This window comes from Typopeltis vanoorti, chromosome 9, assembly GCF_054136105.1.
Source record: "Typopeltis vanoorti isolate ZY-2024b chromosome 9, IOZ_Tvanoo_1.0, whole genome shotgun sequence".
NCBI classification, from domain to species: domain Eukaryota; kingdom Metazoa; phylum Arthropoda; class Arachnida; order Uropygi; family Thelyphonidae; genus Typopeltis; species Typopeltis vanoorti.
In genome coordinates this window covers 40,170,762-40,188,579 of record NC_143557.1, presented here as the reverse complement: position 1 = coordinate 40,188,579, position 17,818 = coordinate 40,170,762, and the positions used below count along the sequence as shown (strand labels likewise).

Here is a 17,818-nt window from a genome sequence, read left to right as displayed (position 1 = left end):
ATTCTTTAAATGTCAGAGATATGGACATGCCCAAACTGCCTGTTGTGGTTCTACTACCTGTGCTCAATGTGGTAGTAAAGAGCATGATAACAAATCTTGCTGTGCAAAAAAAAAAGCTAAATTTGTCAACTGTCAGGGAGATCATCCAACTTACTCTCGTGCATGTCAGAAATGGAAAGATGAAAAAGAAATACAAAGAATGAAAACAGAGCAAAACATAACATACCAGGATGCAAAAAGAAAGCTAGCCACTATCACACCTGCTGTGAGATCCTCTTATGCTGAGAAGGTAACAATTAAGAAAGTGACAGTAGCAACTCAAACTTGTGTGTGTCTGTTCCACCATCACCTTATGATCACAAGTACTTCTCTGTTCAGCTCATCAATCATTGATGACCTATGGCCTTACTCCAGAGACAACTCCAAAAATGATTCCACTCGATAAAATCCCACTTGTCAAAAAAATTATGGCAAAGATATCACTTAAAGATAAACCACCAGATACTCCCACAGAAAAAATGGATACTTCAGTACCCAGTGAAAGTAAACTAAACTTACCAACCTAACACATCAGATGTATTGAATACTCAACCAGAGGAAGAGATGGACACTGGCCATGCATACTTCCTCAAAACAATTGATAAATATAAATATGACAAAGGTAAGCCTCCTGAAAACCAGACAAGTCTATAAAACCAAAACAATAAGAAAATTTGTGCAATGGAACTGTCGTGGATTTTGCCAGAATATCGATGATATCAAGATTTTGTTGCAGAAATGCAAATCTTTCTGATTTTGTCTACAGGAAACATACTTAAGACCCAATGAGGACCCTACCTTTAGGAATTTCACTGTTGTACGCAAGGATAAAACTGGAAGTGGTTCTGCTAATGGAGGAGTAGCTATCCTAGTGGGCAATCATATCCCTTTCCATCAGGTCCAATTAATACTTCTCTGGAAGAGTAGTGATTCACTTCTCCGTGGGATTTCTTATTACAGTATGTTCAATTTATTTACCACCAAGTGCTGAGTTAAATGAAATTGATCTTGATAACCTTATCTCGCAACTGCCTGAGCCCATACTTTTGATGGGTGACTTTAATGGTCACAATATTCTATGGGGTAGTACCAACACTAATAGACGAGGTCGAATCATTGAAAGAATTCTTGATAATAATAACCTCTCCCTTTTAAATAAAAACTCAATACTTTCTTCCATATGCCAACCTGTTCATATTCTGCAATTGATCTTACAATCTGCTTCCCCCTCCATTCTTCCATTGCTCACATGGGACGTTGAAGAGAACATATGTGGAAGTGATCATTTTCCTGTTCTCTGCACAATCTCTTCACAGGAACCATGTTCACCCACACGGATACCTATATGGAAAATGGACCAGGCTGACTGAAACACTTTCTCTCATCTTGCAAAATTTAATGCTGATGCCATCAGTCAAATGCCTATCAATGAAGCGGTAAAATATATAACAGAGTGCATTTTCCAGACAGCAACAGCCTCCATACCAAAAACATCATCTTGGTTTTCACTCTATCCAAAGCCTTGGTGTAACCCAGAATGTCAGACAGCCAAAAAAGATCAACACAGAACATGGGATATATTTCGTAGATATCCCACCACATCAAACCTTATAGCTTTCAAGCATGCTTGAGCCAAAGCACACTATGTGAGGCGTCAGAGTCAAAAACAATCATGGATCTAGTTTACTACATCAATTAATCAAATGACAAGTCCAAAAATTGAATGGAATAAAATCCAGAAAATGAAAGGCAGATATACAACACATTGTTTGTCTACCTTAGACCATAATGGAAGTGTTTTGCTGGTCCCAAAGCCATTGCAGACACTGGGAGGAAATTTTGCCAGAATCTCAGCAACAGTTTCATATCCTCCCGAATTTTTAATTCTGAAAGAACAGCAAGAGAAACAAAGGCTAAATTTTTCTACCAATGTTCTTGAGCCATACAATCAGCCATTTGTTAAGGAGGAACTAAAAAGAGCTCTCCTACTATCTCAATCTAGTGCAGTAGGGCCTGATGACATCCATTATGAAATGATAAAACATCATGTTCTATGGATCTCCTTCTCTTACTATACAATAGAATACTTGCAGAGGAAGAGTTTCCAAATTCTTAGCATAAGCCAATTGTCATTGCTATCCTAAAACCAGGAAAAGATTCAACACAAGTAAATAATTATCGATCCATTGCTCTGACCAGCTGTCTTTATAAGAGAAAATGCTTAATGCCAGACTTCTCTGGTGTTTAGAAAGCAACAATCTTCTCTCCAATACACAATGTGGGTTCCATAGACATCACTCAACTTTTGACCATTTGGTTCTTTTAGAAACTTGTAAAAGATGCATTTCCGAAGCAAGAACACCTTGTTTCATTTTTTTTTTTTTTTTGATATGGAAAAAGCTTATGACACAGCCTGGAGATATGGCATATTAAAAGACCTCTATAACCTAGGTCTTAAAGCACACCTTCCTGTATTTATTAAAAACTTTCTTTCCAGGCGAATTTTCCAAGTCAGAGTGGGAAATATGTTATCTCGATCATATCATCAAGAACAGGGTGTTCCTCCAGGCTCTGTCTTAAATATGACACTTTTCGCTGTTAAAATTAACTCAATAACCAAATGGCTTCCTCCCACTGTAGACAATGCTCTATATGTTGATGACTTCACAATTTACTGCCACTCCCTTAACATGAGGGTAATTGAAAGACAACTTCAGCAAGCAATTGATCATGTTACTCTGTGGGCTCTTAGTAATGGGTTTAGGTTTTCAACAGAAAAAAGTGTCTGTGTACACTTCTGTCGAAAACGCACTCTTCACCTAGATCTTGAATTAAGAATGGGATGCAATATTATTCAGTAGCTACAGAAGCCAAATTCTTGGGACTGATCTTTGAACAGTAAACTTACATTTCTAGCACACATTCGTCAACTAAGAGAAAAGTGCAAGAGAACGTTGAACCTGCTTCGCACTCTATCCTCTATTGAGTGGGGGTGCTGATCGAGCTTCATTGCTCCATCTTTATCGTGCACTTATACGTTCAAAGCTGGATTATGGGTCTCAAGTCTATGGTTCTGCGACACAGAGTAACCTGCAATGGTTGGATCCCATCCATCATTAGGGTATATGGATAGCTACTGGTGCCTTTCGCACATCACCCACTCAGAGGCTTTATGTTGAAGCAAATGAACCAGCTCTATCACTTTGACGGAAACAGTTTCTCTTAATTATTCCCTAAAGATAAAGTCTCCCCAAGATCATCCTACATGGACTAGTCTCTTTTCTCTGCACTGGGAAGCTCAATACCACACACTTCAAACTCCCATATGTCTTTTGGTATGCGTATTAAAGAGACTATGCAAGATCTTGGTATAAATGTTGAAAACATTGCCTACACTACACTAAAGCATCCCTCCATGGCAGGTTTGCACACCATCCTGCAACCTCTCACTTTGTCAGCTACAGAAATCTATCATCTGTCTACCTTTAGTTGTGTGATGCACACAGAGCAGCACACTCTGATTTCTTGCCTATCTATACTGATGATTCAAAAACTAATACCTCTGTTGGCTGTGCTGCTGTGTTTCCTGACATTATTATCTCCAACAGATCCCACCTGATTGCAGTAATTATACATCAGAGTTACATGCCATTCAGCTTGCACATGTTCATATAAAAGAAAACTGCTTCCGAAAAGTGTATAATTTATACAGATGCATTGAGCTCTTTACGGGCTATCTCCTCTCCTGTGCATAATCCACATCCAGTACTATATGAGGTGTTACACCTGTTTCACAAAATAAAAATCCTTAATTTTGATGTTCAGTTGTGCTGGATTCCTAGCCACATTGGAATTAAGGGAAATGAGGCTGCAGATGCAGCTGCTAAATCAGCTCAAATTTCCCCCACGTACTGTTTGATAGTACCATATACAGACTACAGACAGTTTATAAGATCAAAGCTAATTGCTCAGTGGCAGGAAGCATTAACAAACAAATTATATAACATTAAATCTGAAATCAAGCATTCTAATTCTAGTCAACGAATACAGAGAATAGAGGAAGTTGTTCTCACTAGGCTCCGCATAGGTCACAGTCATCTTACACATTCTTATTTACTGAGAGCTAATGACCCTCCCATGTGTGAAAAATGCAATACACATCTCACTATTTATCATATACTGGTAGAGTGCCAGCACTTTGCATGAGAGAGGAATGAAATTTTTGCCTGCCTCACCAGACCATATACACTCGTGCAGATGCTGACAGACTCGGATAGATTGCACGATGTTTTTAATTTTTTACAAAGAATTAATTTATACAAACACATTTGACTGTAATTTTCTCATCATCATCATCATCATCAAATTCCTGCCATGTACCCTCAAGGGGTGTACAGGATATGATAGTACTACATGAAAAAAATTATATCCTTACTAACTTCCTATCTACAATTTTCCTCCAGATCAGTCTGTTACTTGTCAAGACTCCAACATTATCAGATCTTATATTTTTATTGGCTAAGGCGCTTCGTATATCAATCCACCTATATCTTGGTCTTTCTCTGGGTCGTTTTGCTGCCAAACTGGCAGAGAACACTTATTTTGCTAATCTTTCTTCGCCCATTCTGTTTAAGTGACCATACCACCTGAGATTAGATCTGCTAACGCATTCCTGGATGCTGACAATGTCAAGTTATTCCCTAATATCCTCGTTTTTAATATGATATTGCCATTGATGCTATCTGTTCATGCCTCTAATCTTTCTTAGGACTCTCATATCTGCGGTCCCTAGTCTTTGGTCAAGTGTTTTACTTCTGACTCAGATCCATAAGTTAAAACTGGTTTGAACACTGTCTTGTATACAGCTAATTTAGTGTTCTGACTAATTTCTCTCTTATTTCATATGAATTTATTCAATTGACTTCCCACCATACCAGTTTTGCTGATTCTGTTGTCTATTTCTCTATTTAATTTACCATCTTCACTAAAAATCATGCCTAAGTAGCTGAAATGTTTTACTTGTTCCACAGGTTCTCCATTCACATCAGTTGACATTTTCAATGATTCTGCCTATTTTCATTGTCTTTATCTTTTTAATGCTGACCTTCATACCATATCTATTACAACAGCTATTCAATTTAGTCAGAGAATCTTGCAGACTTGTAGCGGATTTATTTAGAAGTATAACATCGTCCGCATAAAGCAAAGTGGTGACATTAACATCTCCAATTTTGATATCATGTTTAATACCACTTTCCTTCATGATGTGATGCATATAGATAATGAATAACAGAGAGGATAATGTACATCCTTGTCTCACACCAGATTTAACATTAAACCATCTTCCTGTACTTCCTTCAATTCTAACTGCTGACTTACAACTCAAATAAAGACTAAGTATTGCTTGATATAATGCCCCGTTGACACCATATAACTGTAGCAGATTGAATAGCTTCTCTCTTGGCACCTTGTGATATGCCTTTTCCAAATCGACAAAACTTAAATACAGATCTTTGTTATATTCCCATGCTTTCTCAACTATTTGTCCTAAAGTGAAGATCTGATCCTGACAGCCTCTATTTGGCCTGAATCCTGCTGGTTCTTCACCCAGCTTTTCTTCCACAATTCTCAATCGTTTCTCAAGTATACTTGCATAGATCTTGCCAGGAACACTTAGTACGGAAATACCTCTGTAATTCTCACATTCAGTTTTATTTCCCTTTTTATATATGGGTACTATGAGAGCTTTACTGCAATCATCTGGAATTCGTCCCTCTGTCCAAGCTTTCTGAGCTATGCAGTGCAGCCACTGTAAGACTCTTATACCACCATACTTCAGCATTTCTGGTCGAATATCATCTACTCCTGCTGCCTTTCCACATTTTCAGTGGAAAGTGCTTAAGGGTCTAAGCTGTATAACTGAGAGGATACCTCCACATAGCCTTTAAAGGAATGCAGAGAACCGACCAGGGCTTCTGACCTAATGTCCAATCCTCACCTTCTCTTGGTGCACCCTGTTGGGTATCTACTTGGATACTGAGCGAACGAGGATGGGCTGGCAATTTGGGATTTGGCCGACCAAATTATATTCTTATTGGTTAAACCAAAATATAGAATGATGGTACAACATGACAAAATTTCATGCCGGCTGGGGCGTCGCCCGATTAAACAAGGCCCCCATTGTTTTCGCCAGGGAACCAAGGCGAACAGCGAAAAGTCAGCTACTGGAACAAATCTGAAAACAAACACCAACTCAACATCGCCAGAAAATCGGTACTATCAACGTAAGAAGCCTGAATGGCAAAGAAATGGAGCTAGCTGAGGAATTAGATAAGTACCAGATCGACATAATCGGGGTGACTGAAACAAAAAAGACAAAAACTGGTGAGATCTTTCTGAGCAATAAATACAAAATGTTATATTCAGGCAATGACAATCAAGGAAAAGAAGGAGTAGCCATAGTATTCAACACAAAATACGAGGCTAATCTTCATGACTGGCAGTCAGTCTCAAGTAGAGTAATGTGGGCAAATATGAGAATGGGGAACTGGACAATGAGACTTATTTGGGCCTATGGTCCCACAGAAGGTTCTACTAAGGTAGAAGTGGAGGAATTTTTTGAGACTTTAGAAAAAGCCACTGACACAATGAAAAATGAAAAGTTGGTCCTTGTTGGGGATCTAAATAGCAGAGTAGGAAATGATTGTGAGACATACAAAAATATTTTGGGAAAATTTGGAGAAAAGAGCAAAGCTAATAATAATGACAAATATCTGTTGGATTTCTGCTCAGGACATGGACTGGTTATTACTAACACCATGTTCCAACATAAAAATGTGCACAAATTCACATGGAGAGAAGAGGCTAAGAATAAGAAAAGTCTCATTGACTATGTTATTGTTGATAGTGATGTTTTCTCCCTGGTGCAGGACACTAGAGTGTACAGAGGATTTGAAATTGGAAGTGATCACTATCTAGTCTTGAGCAAGATAAAATTGAATTTCATATTGAAAAGAATAACATGTAAGAAAGTTTTAAAGCGAATAAAAGTTGAGCAGCTCACAGATTTGAACTGTAGACTAAAATACACAAAGATTATTGATGAAAAAATGAAAGAGTTTGAGAACAGGAATCAAACCTTGGAGATTCAGTGGCAAACTCTGAAGAAAACATTGATTGATTCTGCCAGAGAGGCATGTGGTGAGGTTGTCTGTATGGATAAAAAAATCAGAACTCCCTGGTGGACACAGGAAGTTAAAGAGGCAGTGAAGGAAAAGAAGAAAGCATATCAAAAGTTCCTGTCAAATAAGTCAGCTTGTGCTCTTAGAGAAAATAGAGACAAATGCAAGAATGCTAAACACTGTGTAAAACTAGCTAAACAAAAGTCATGGGAGGACTTTGGCAAGAATATAGAAAATAAATATCAAGAAGGTGGCAAAATATTCTGGAGGTTGTTGAAGAAGCTTAGGAATGGAGGAAAGTGTGCTGTAAAAGGAGTAAGAAATGATAAAGGTGACATGAAAATGGGAGAAAAAGATATCCTTGAAGTATGGAGTAATTACTTTGAAAAACTTCTAAATGAAACAAGCAGTGATGACAGCACAGTGCTAAAAAACACTGACTAGGCATGCAGTCAGGAATAGCAGCAGGAGTAGATGATATTCGACCAGAAATGCTGAAGTATGGTGGTATAAGAGTCTTACAGTGGCTCCACTGCATAGTTCAGAAGGCCTGGACAGAGGGACGAATTCCCGATGATTGGAGTAGAGCTCTCATAGTACCCATATATAAAACGGGAAATAAAACTGCATGTGAGAATTACAGAGGTATTTCCCTACTGAGTGTTCCTGGCAAGATCTATGCAAGTATACTTGAGAAACGGTTGAGAAGAATTGTGGAAGAAAAGCTTGGTGAAGAACAAGATGGATTCAAGCCAAATAGAGGCTGTCAGGATCAGATCTTCACTTTACGACAAATAGTCGAGAAAGCATGGGAATATAACAAAGATCTATATTTAAGTTTTGTCGATTTGGAAAAGGCATATGACAAGGTGCCAAGAGAGAAGCTATTCAATCTGCTACAGTTATATGGTGTCAATGGGGCATTATATCAAGCAATGCTTAGTCTTTATTTGAGTTGTAAGTCAGCAGTTAGAATTGAAGGAAGTACAGGAAGATGGTTTAATGTTAAATCTGGTGTGAGACAAGGATGTACATTATCCTCTCTTATTCATTATCTATATGCATCACATCATGAAGTGGTACTAAACATGATATCAAAATTGGAGATGTTAATGTCAGCTCTTTGCTTTATGCGGATGATGTTATACTTCTAAATAAATCCGCTACAAGTCTGCAAGATTCTCTGACTAAATTGAATAGCTGTTGTAATAGATATGGTATGAAGGTCAGCAATAAAAAGACAAAGACAGTGAAAATAGGCAGAATCATTGAAAATGTCAACTGTGTTTTGAATGGAGAACCTGTGGAACAAGTAAAACATTTCAGCTATTTAGGCATGATTTTTACTGAAGATGTTAAATTAAATAGAGAAATAGACAACAGAATCAGCAAAGCTGGTATGGTGGGAAGTCAATTGAATAAATTATGGAATAAGAGAGAAATTAGTCAGAACACTAAATTAGCTGTATACAAGACAGTGTTCAAACCAGTTTTATCTTATGGATCTGAGAGCTGGGTCAGAAGTAAAACACTTGACCAAAGACTGAGACCACAGATATGAGAGTCCTGAGAAAGATTATAGGCATGAACAGATGGCATTAATGGCAATATCATATTAAAAACGATTATATTAGGAAAGAACTTGACATTGTCAGCATCCAGGAATGCGTTAGCAGAGCTAATCTCAGGTGGTATGGTCACTTAAACAGATTGGGCGAGGAAAGATTAGCAAAACAAGTGTTCTCTGCCAGGCTGACAGCAAAACGACCCAGAGGAAGACCAAGATATAGGTGGATTGATATGGTACAAAGTGCCTTAGACGATAGAAATATAAGATCTGATAATGTTGGAGTCTTGACAAGTAACAGACTTATTTGGAGGAAAATTGTAGATAGGAAATTAATAATGATGTAAATTTTGCATGTAGTACTATCATATCCTGTACACCCCTTGAGGGTACATAGCAGGAATTTGATGATGATGAATGTATACATTGTATAATAATTTCTTTTTGCCTATTTATGTATGGCTGTAAAAACATCTGTTATAATTTTAACTATATATAGATACTGCATTTTAATTATATATAGATGGCTTGTACACACACACATTTTATTTATTTAACTTGTATTGTTGACATTTTTGTACTACTATAACCTTTAACCTTTTGTGTGTTGCTGTGCCGTCTGCAGCAATTCTCTTTCTATGTAGATGCTGCTTCGTGGAACCTGATTTTTGTACAGGCATATTGTTTACAATTTTCTTTAACTCTTATGTATAGTTGTAACCAAAGTATGGCACTGTATGACCTGAAATGCTATGAGTTCTATTTTCAATTTTTTGAGATGTGGGATTAAAAGTTGTGGTGTCTAGTAGGAAAAATGTTATTTGTCTGGGTTAAAGAAAGGTTAACTAACTTGGGTGCAAAGAAAGACCTCAAAAAAGTTGCTTGCTCTATTCAGCAATTAGAATTGAACTTATACTGATCTTTCTTTGAGTGGTCTGTCCCTGTGGAATGAAATACCATTCTCACAGAGCTACACAGGCTATCTGTTGCAATGTTATTGTAATAATTATTAACAGCCTCTTCTTTGAGGTCAGAACAATTATCACAAGAGGCTGCACTAACCATTATTCATACAGTTCCTGTCATAATTCTCTTCAAGCTCCTTCATTCACTGACAAAACACTCATATTTCAGTGCATGATGAGAAAGGATTGATCAAGTAGCCATTTCTTGGAAGTCCTGTAAGAGGGTATGGATAGAAATGGCTTGAGGACTGCATTGTTTGCTTGATAAGTGATGTTTGAGTAAAATGATTGAAATATTTATTCTACATCAATCCTCTGAAGTCCCTTATATATTTCTATCATTTCCATTATTGTGGGTTACAAGGTTTCAACTAAAACCCATAGACTTTTAGTTTTACTCATAGGGAGCATGACATGATGCATCATTCACCATTTTGGTCACTTTATCTATAAATCCTCTCCAATGCCTCCACATGCCGAGAAACTCGGGCAACCAAATCGTTTCACATTGGTCCAGATGTAACTGTATTGCTTGTTTTTGAAGTTCAATTGAATTTTAAAACTCCTTTCCAGTATCATCCCCACATCTTAAGCAAAGGAAGTAATAGCTGTAGTATTCAACACTAAACATGAGTGTAATCCACATGAATGGCAGGCAGTTTCAAGTAGAGTGATGAGAGTAAACATCAAAAAATGAGGAATTGAGTGAGACTTATTTATCCATTGGTGATGCACACTGCAAAAGATGTTAATAGCAAGGGATGAAGAAAAGTCCACAGGACCATGGAGCCCTCAGCAGATTGTACTAAGGAAGAAGTAGAGGAATTTTTTGAGAAAAAGTAAAGTTGTCGTTGTTGGGGATTTAAACATCAAGTAGGGAATGCTGTACATATTTGAAAAATATGGAGAAAATAACAAAACTAATAATGTGGTTATTATTAGATGAATTTCTGCTTAGGACATGACTTAGTTATTACAGATACCATCTTCCAGCATAAAGATGTGTGTATTCTCTCCCTGTGAATTTATGCACAAGTCTTGTTCATCATCATCAAATTCCTGTTTTATATCCTCTGGGGGGGGGAGGGATACAGGATATTACAGTAATACGCTACACGAGTTTTACATCATTACTCTTGACATCATCACTATTGACAATTTCACTTCAAATTCATCATAGAATACAGGAGTTTATTAGTCATTACCTAAATAAAATACATAGTATTTTATGAATTTATTTTAATAATGAGAAACAAAATAAATCCTTAAAAGGCTATGTTGTTTGTTTTAATAATTCTTACAAGGGTCACTTAAGGATCAATGCCAAATAAGTGGGAGGAGACCTTCACCTTACCTTTAAGGAATGCAGAGAACCAACTGGGGGCTTCTGATTTAATGTCCAATCCTCACCTTCACTTGGTATATCCACTAGATACTAATTAAGAAGTGTAATTAATTGATTATGTAAGAATTTCTTTTAAAACAACATAGCCTTTTATGAATTTATTTTTGTTTCATTATCATCATCATCAAATTCCAGATAAGTACCCTCCAGGGATGTGCAGGATAATATGATGGGACTATATGAAAAGTTTTTTCATTATTACTAACTTCATATTGACAATTTTCCTCTAAATTAGTTTATCTGTTATGGCCAATGTTGTTAGCCTTTATATTTCAATCTTCTAAGGTATCTCTAACTATATCAATCCACCTCCATCTTGGTCTCTCTTCTGGGTGTTTTTTTGATGTAATGGCATCCAACACTTGCTTTGCTAATCTCTACTCTCTTTCATTCTGTTTAAGGACTATGCTACCTGAGATAAGCTCAGTTCTCACATTCCCAAATGCTAACAATGGCAAGTTACTTTGTAATGTCTTCATTTTTTAATGATTCTGTCATTGATGCCATTTGGTCACACTCTCAATTTTTCTCAGAACTCTCATATTAGTCTCTACTATTTACTTCTCTCCTGGCTTTCAGATCCATAAGTTCATGTTAGTTACAGCAGCTAGTCAGCTAGTGAGGAACCCTACAAACTTGTACTGCATTTATTTAGCAACATCATCTGCAGAAAGCAAAGAGCTAAGTTGAATATCTCTAATTTTGATGTTGGTCATAATGCTACTTTCCTTCATAATGTGGTCCATATAGATAATGAATAATAGTGGAGAGATATTCTTCACCCTTCTCTTACACCTGATTTTACGTTGCACCATCTTCCTCTACTTCCTTTGGTTCTAACTGTTTATGCCATATAATTACAGTGTTTTAAGTAACTTTTTCTAGGAACTTTGTTATAAGCCTTTTCCAGATCTACAAAAACTTACAGATCTTTTTACATTCCTAGAATTTCTCAACTAGCTGTTTAAAAGTGAAAATCTGATCATAATAACCCTTTATTGCTCTGAACCAGCTTGTTCTCAAATTTTATCTTTGGCAATTTTTTAGCCAGTTCTCAAGTATGCTTGCATAAATCTTACCTGCAACACTCATTAGGGAAATTTCTCTGTAATTCTTACATTCAATTTTATTTCCCTTTTTTACAGATAGGTATTATGTCATGTGGAATTTGACTTCACCAGGCCTTCTGAATTATATAATGCAGCCAGGTAAAAGTTTTATACCTCCACACTTGAACATTTCTAGTTGAATATCATTTTCTCCAGCTGCCTTCCCACATTCCTGGTTTTTGATGGCTTTTTTTACCTTAAGTGTTGATATGTATTCCTGATTGCATTCTTCTTCAATATTTTCTGCCACCATTATATCATTTCTTATTTCATTTTCAGTAATTACTACAAACATCTAGGATGTCTTTATTTTCAGTTTTCGTGTCATTTATAATCTGATTCCGTTTACAGTACTCTAATCTTTCCTCCATTTCTAAGCATTTTGTGTACCCTTAAGGACATTTTGCTGTCTTCTTAATATGCATTCCTCTTTTCTTTTCCTACCTCTTTAACTTCTTGAGTCCTCTTTTATGAGTTCAGATTTTTCTATCCTTGCAGACAATTTCACTGCATGCCTCTCTGGTTGAATAAATTAATGTGTCCTTCAGCATCTGACACTGAGTGTCCATGGTTTGACTACTATTTTCGAGCTCTTTCATTTTTCTTCCAGTAATATTTATATACGTATGTCTACAGTTCACCTCTGAAAGCTGCTCAGCTTCGATTATTTTTGAAAAGTTTCTTACACATTTCCTTTACAATATGATATTAAATTTTGTTCTGCTCTGCTTCACATTAAATTTTGATTAATACCTGTTTCGAATCTCTTAGATACTATTGTGTCATGAAACATTTTCATTCTCTTCATCCTTTTGTAACATTATAAACTTCAAATGAGCATGAAGTTAAGGAGAAAGCATAAACTGAATAATGCTTGTTTTGAAAACTAATGGGTTATATTTTTTAGGAAATGTATGGAGGAGAGGCTGTTTTTAGTGAACAGCTGTGGAGGGAATGAATGGAAGAAAAATTTGTTCTTTGTGTTTGGAGGTGTTGAGTGGCTGCCGTGTGAGTTGTAAAAATTTTAGAGTGGGAGAATTGTCAGTGGCAGTTCTGATGAATAGTGACTGAAAATATTTGTAGAAAATGCTGCAACAGGTAATCATCAGTGAATGAGTGAGGTGCAAGAAATAGGTCATTAATCAGCCTAACCACTCAGTACCGAGCCAGAGATTTTTGGATTTATAATGAATCCATATAATGGAAATTTGCAAGGAAAGTAGAAATTCAGTAAATGTTATTTGAAAACATGAACATTTCATGTTATTTATCTATATTTATATATATCACAAAAATAGGTTCTGTAGTATTCTCAGTAAAATGAAAGAAATTATCATACTTCCATTGCACTTGTTACATTATCTTGTTCCATTATACTTTGTCAAGTGGCCTCAGAGGTCACTTTGTTACAGTTAATCTATTAAGGGATTAATGGCAGAATAGAGTAATAAGCGATAAAAAGCAGAAAGCTGCACATATTTTGATCCTTGAAAAAATCCTAAGCAGGGGAGGTTGTGTATTTCATCCACTTTGGCCAGTAGGGAGGTTAATTTCGGCAGTTTCCCTCTTCTCTTCCCTAGTAACCATTTTGATAGGTATACTGTCTTCTGGAACCATACCTCAATGATATAAGCTTTTGTTTATAAGATTTTCTTGACAGGATAAACTTTGCAAAACTTTTAATTTTTTACATATTATTATTTTTTAATTATGCACATAGTAAGTGCCGATAGTATGTAGTTACAAAATAAAATGAACCATAAGAATTGCAACATTTATAAGATAAACTTTGAAATTAATAAATACAAACTAATTTAGATCAATGGCCTTCTAATGAATACAATAAGTACCCATGAGATTTCCATTTCATAATCATAGAAGATTAATTAATACACTGACTTGCACTGCCAGTGCTGAATTGTTATGAAAATTCACGAATATTATCAGCACGTGATTGTCATCTACCAGACTAAGTAACATATTTCTCATAAAAAAATTCTACTGTTTTTTAGGCTACATTCTTTATAAAACTTTTTCTCAAAATGTAAAGTTACTTCCACAAAACAATGTAGTGTTTTTTCATTTGGCATATAAATCTTTGACACTGTCACTGAACATAAATATTGTCTTATCTCAGGTAATCTCAGAGTAGGAAATATTATCACAGATTAATTTACCAATAAAATTAATTTTTCTTAATGTTTAATTAAATGTATCAGGAATATTTTGCTCTTTTGCATTTGCTGTACTTGAGATTAGGTTATTATTATTATCAGACCTCCATGGAGTCAAGAGATTCATTGTGGGAGGTCTCGTTCTCACATGCACAGCTCATATTACCTTGACTTGAAGCACTCACCATGCATGCAACATGCAAAAACAAACTAGTGATTATTTTTACAGTATTGATATATAAGTAGAGAGTAAGTTGCAATACAAAGTGCATTAGTACTAAGGATTAGTTGCAGAGTTTGAAGATAAATATTAAGCCATCATCACTTTTTTTTTTAAATCACTCTTACATATGAGAGGCTGCAAAGGCCTATGTATAGCAAAAAATGCTATGTTTGGTATGGGGTGAAGAGCAGAGTAATCTGTTGATATTTTTATTTTGAAGAACTGGAGGTTGTAGTCTTTGGGGAATACTTCATGGGGGAAGGCTGTTCTGAACCATGGTAGATGAAATGAAAGATGAATGGGAGTAGTAGGTTCAGGGAGTCAGCAATTCAAAAGAATGTTTTATTGAGGATTTAACAGAAATGGAGGATGTAATGGACATTTCAGTATAACAGCACCCATGGAAATATCTGTAGAAGAGACAAAACTGCATTTTGGAAGAAATGAAGGTGGCTAGGTTTAGGGGCACTAGATAATCTTGATGTTAAGCATTGAAGGGTTCATTATATAAGTAGGATGAGTGGTAAATTCTATGAACAAACTGAATGGGGTTTGAGGTTATTGAGGGGAAGACATTTTTGTATGTGAAGAAGAGGGTAAGTGAAATAGCAGCTCTGAACACATTACATTGGTTGAACAATCTGAAGAGAGAATACCCTCCTAACATTACATGTAGTGAATGACTCAAGAGAAAACTGGCATTGAAGTTATAAAGTGAGGAAGTCAGACTATGAGATGAGCTTTTACTAAGAAATACACATATAATGTGTATTAAATAAATGGAATGGTACTAATTAGACTTTTCTATAATTCAGGTAATTCTCTCTGTACCAAATAGCATATTAGAAGGAAAATTTGTGGGCTAAAAGAATTAAATAAATACAAAATAGCAAGATTTCATGTGTAAGTTAAATAAAAACAAGAACTTCAGCATGTTTCTCGGCATGACTGTTTTACTTAAAGCATCAGAAAGTTGATCATAGTAGCAAAAGGTACAGAAAGTTCTCATGTTTTGTACATTTTTTTGTGTCAGCATCTTAAAGAGGTTGTCAGTAATGTTAGTGAAACATGTTAAAATTTTTTGCTTCTTCTGTTAAATGTATAAGTGAAATATCTCTATTTTGGTTATTAGTGAATTTATTCTTTATAACTACCAGAATGATTCAAAATCTGACTGTTTGAAAACATATACAGTAATGTTTAAATTTTGAAATACATCAAACTATCCGGTTTGATGAATTAACCAAGTGACATTATATCTAAGCACATATTATGTAATATGTTTATGTAATTATCTGGATATTCATATTTTACAGCTTACTGAGAAAACTTTTATTTTACAGTTGGCTAGAGTAATGAAGGATATAGAAAAAAGGAGCAAGACAGAAAGGAAAGAAGAAGGTAGGAGTTTGGGTGTATTTTGTGCATATGTGTGTGTGTGTGTGCATGTATGTATTTATATATATATATATATGTGTGTGTATATGTGTGTGTATAATTTATTCTATTGACAAAGTGAAAGAAAAAGGAACACGCAATGTTATCATTTTCTGGCCATATTTTCATAAACTAGACAAAAATAACTAAAGTTGAACTAAGAAAGAATGAAGAGTATGGTAGCAGCTCCCTATTTGAGGCGGGGGGGATTATGTTCCTGAAAAACTTGACATGGTAAATAAAACTTAAAAAAAAAAAGAATTACATTGCTCCACTTCTCCAATTTAGCTTATCTTTGAAGCCAGTTTAATATCTTGCACAACTATTTTTATTGTAATAATTATGTATTTGGCGGCAGATAATGAAGAAGCATCTTATATCTGTTTTCCTTCATTTAATCATTATTAAATAAACTTGCTGATATGAGTTTTTATTCTAATCTGAATCCAGAATTAACTTCACATGGTCACAGTGTTTCAGAGTCTCTAACCATTAAAAACCCCTTCCTGTGTAACACCTCTTCGTAGTAGTGACCTCTCACTGATGGTAATGGTCCTTTTCATTCCTCCTCTTTTTCTTTGCTTTTCTTCCCATATTCTTTGCTCTACTTCTCCTGAGTCTTTATAACTATTCTTTCTTTCAGATCACCATCACTGGGATCCAATACTCTGCTGCTGTGTTTGCTATGCAGTGCGACTTGTGGACATCCAGAAAGAGGGATACTAGTAGTCTTGCACTATTTTGGCCTCTGCTTTGGCAAGACGGGCAATCCTGGATGATCTGGACAGGATTGATTTGCTAGTGAATTTGCCTGTAAGGGTCAGTGGTGTTGCAGTAAGTCTTTCAAATAAAATACATCTTTTAAAGAAAGCCAAATGTGTCAACTGCTAGGGAGATCATCCAGCATACTCCCATACATGTCAGAAGTGGAAAGGTGAAAAAGAAATACAAGAAATTAAAACAGAACAAAATATATCAAGATGCAGAAAGGAAGTTAGCCACCACTGCAATTGATCTGAGATCTTTATATGCTGAGAACGTGGCAGCAAAGAAAATGTCAACAGCATCTCAAACACGTATGTCTATTCCACTGTTTGATAATTTCACTGCACCCTGAACTTCATGGTCACGAATGCTTCTCTGTTGAGTGCAACAATTGCATGACATACATTCTCACTCAAGAAACAACTCCAAAAATGGTTCAATTCAATGAAAACCCATTTGTCAAAAAATTATTGCAAAGATATCAACCCCCTTTTACACACACACATACACAAAATGTGTGTGTGTAAAAGGATACTTTAGTATTTGCTATAAGAAAAAAATGGATACTTTAGTATTTGCTGTAAATTAAACTTGCCAACTGACCCTAACACCTCACTTGTATTAAATATTTTACCAGAGAAGGAGATGAACACTAGCTGTCCATACTTCCCCAAATCAATTGATTAATATACACCTGACAAAAAAGTAAGCTCTCAACATCCTGAATTAAACTCAGGGAGATCACCCTTGCATGTCAGAAGTGGAAAGGTGAAAAAGAAATACAAGAAATTAAAACAGAACAAAATATATCAAGATGCAGAAAGGAAGTTAGCCACCACTGCAATTGATCTGAGATCCTTATATGCTGAGAAGGTGGCAGCAAAGAAAATGTCAACAGCATTTCAAACACATATGTCTATTCCACTGTTTGATAATTTCACTGCACCCTGAAC

The 17,818-nt window shown here is 35.8% G+C and overlaps 1 protein-coding gene across 2 annotated transcripts in view; it reads left to right on the top strand.

The window, feature by feature from the left end:
• Prp31 (pre-mRNA processing factor 31) overlaps nt 1-17,818 on the top strand; it is a 274,807-nt gene that overhangs the window by 20,867 nt on the left and 236,122 nt on the right. For both annotated transcript variants that reach the window (XM_090398337.1, XM_090398338.1), the window contains exon 3: nt 16,007-16,064. In XM_090398337.1, coding sequence (XP_090254463.1) covers nt 16,007-16,064 — 58 coding nt within the window. The remainder of the gene's footprint in view (nt 1-16,006; nt 16,065-17,818) is intronic.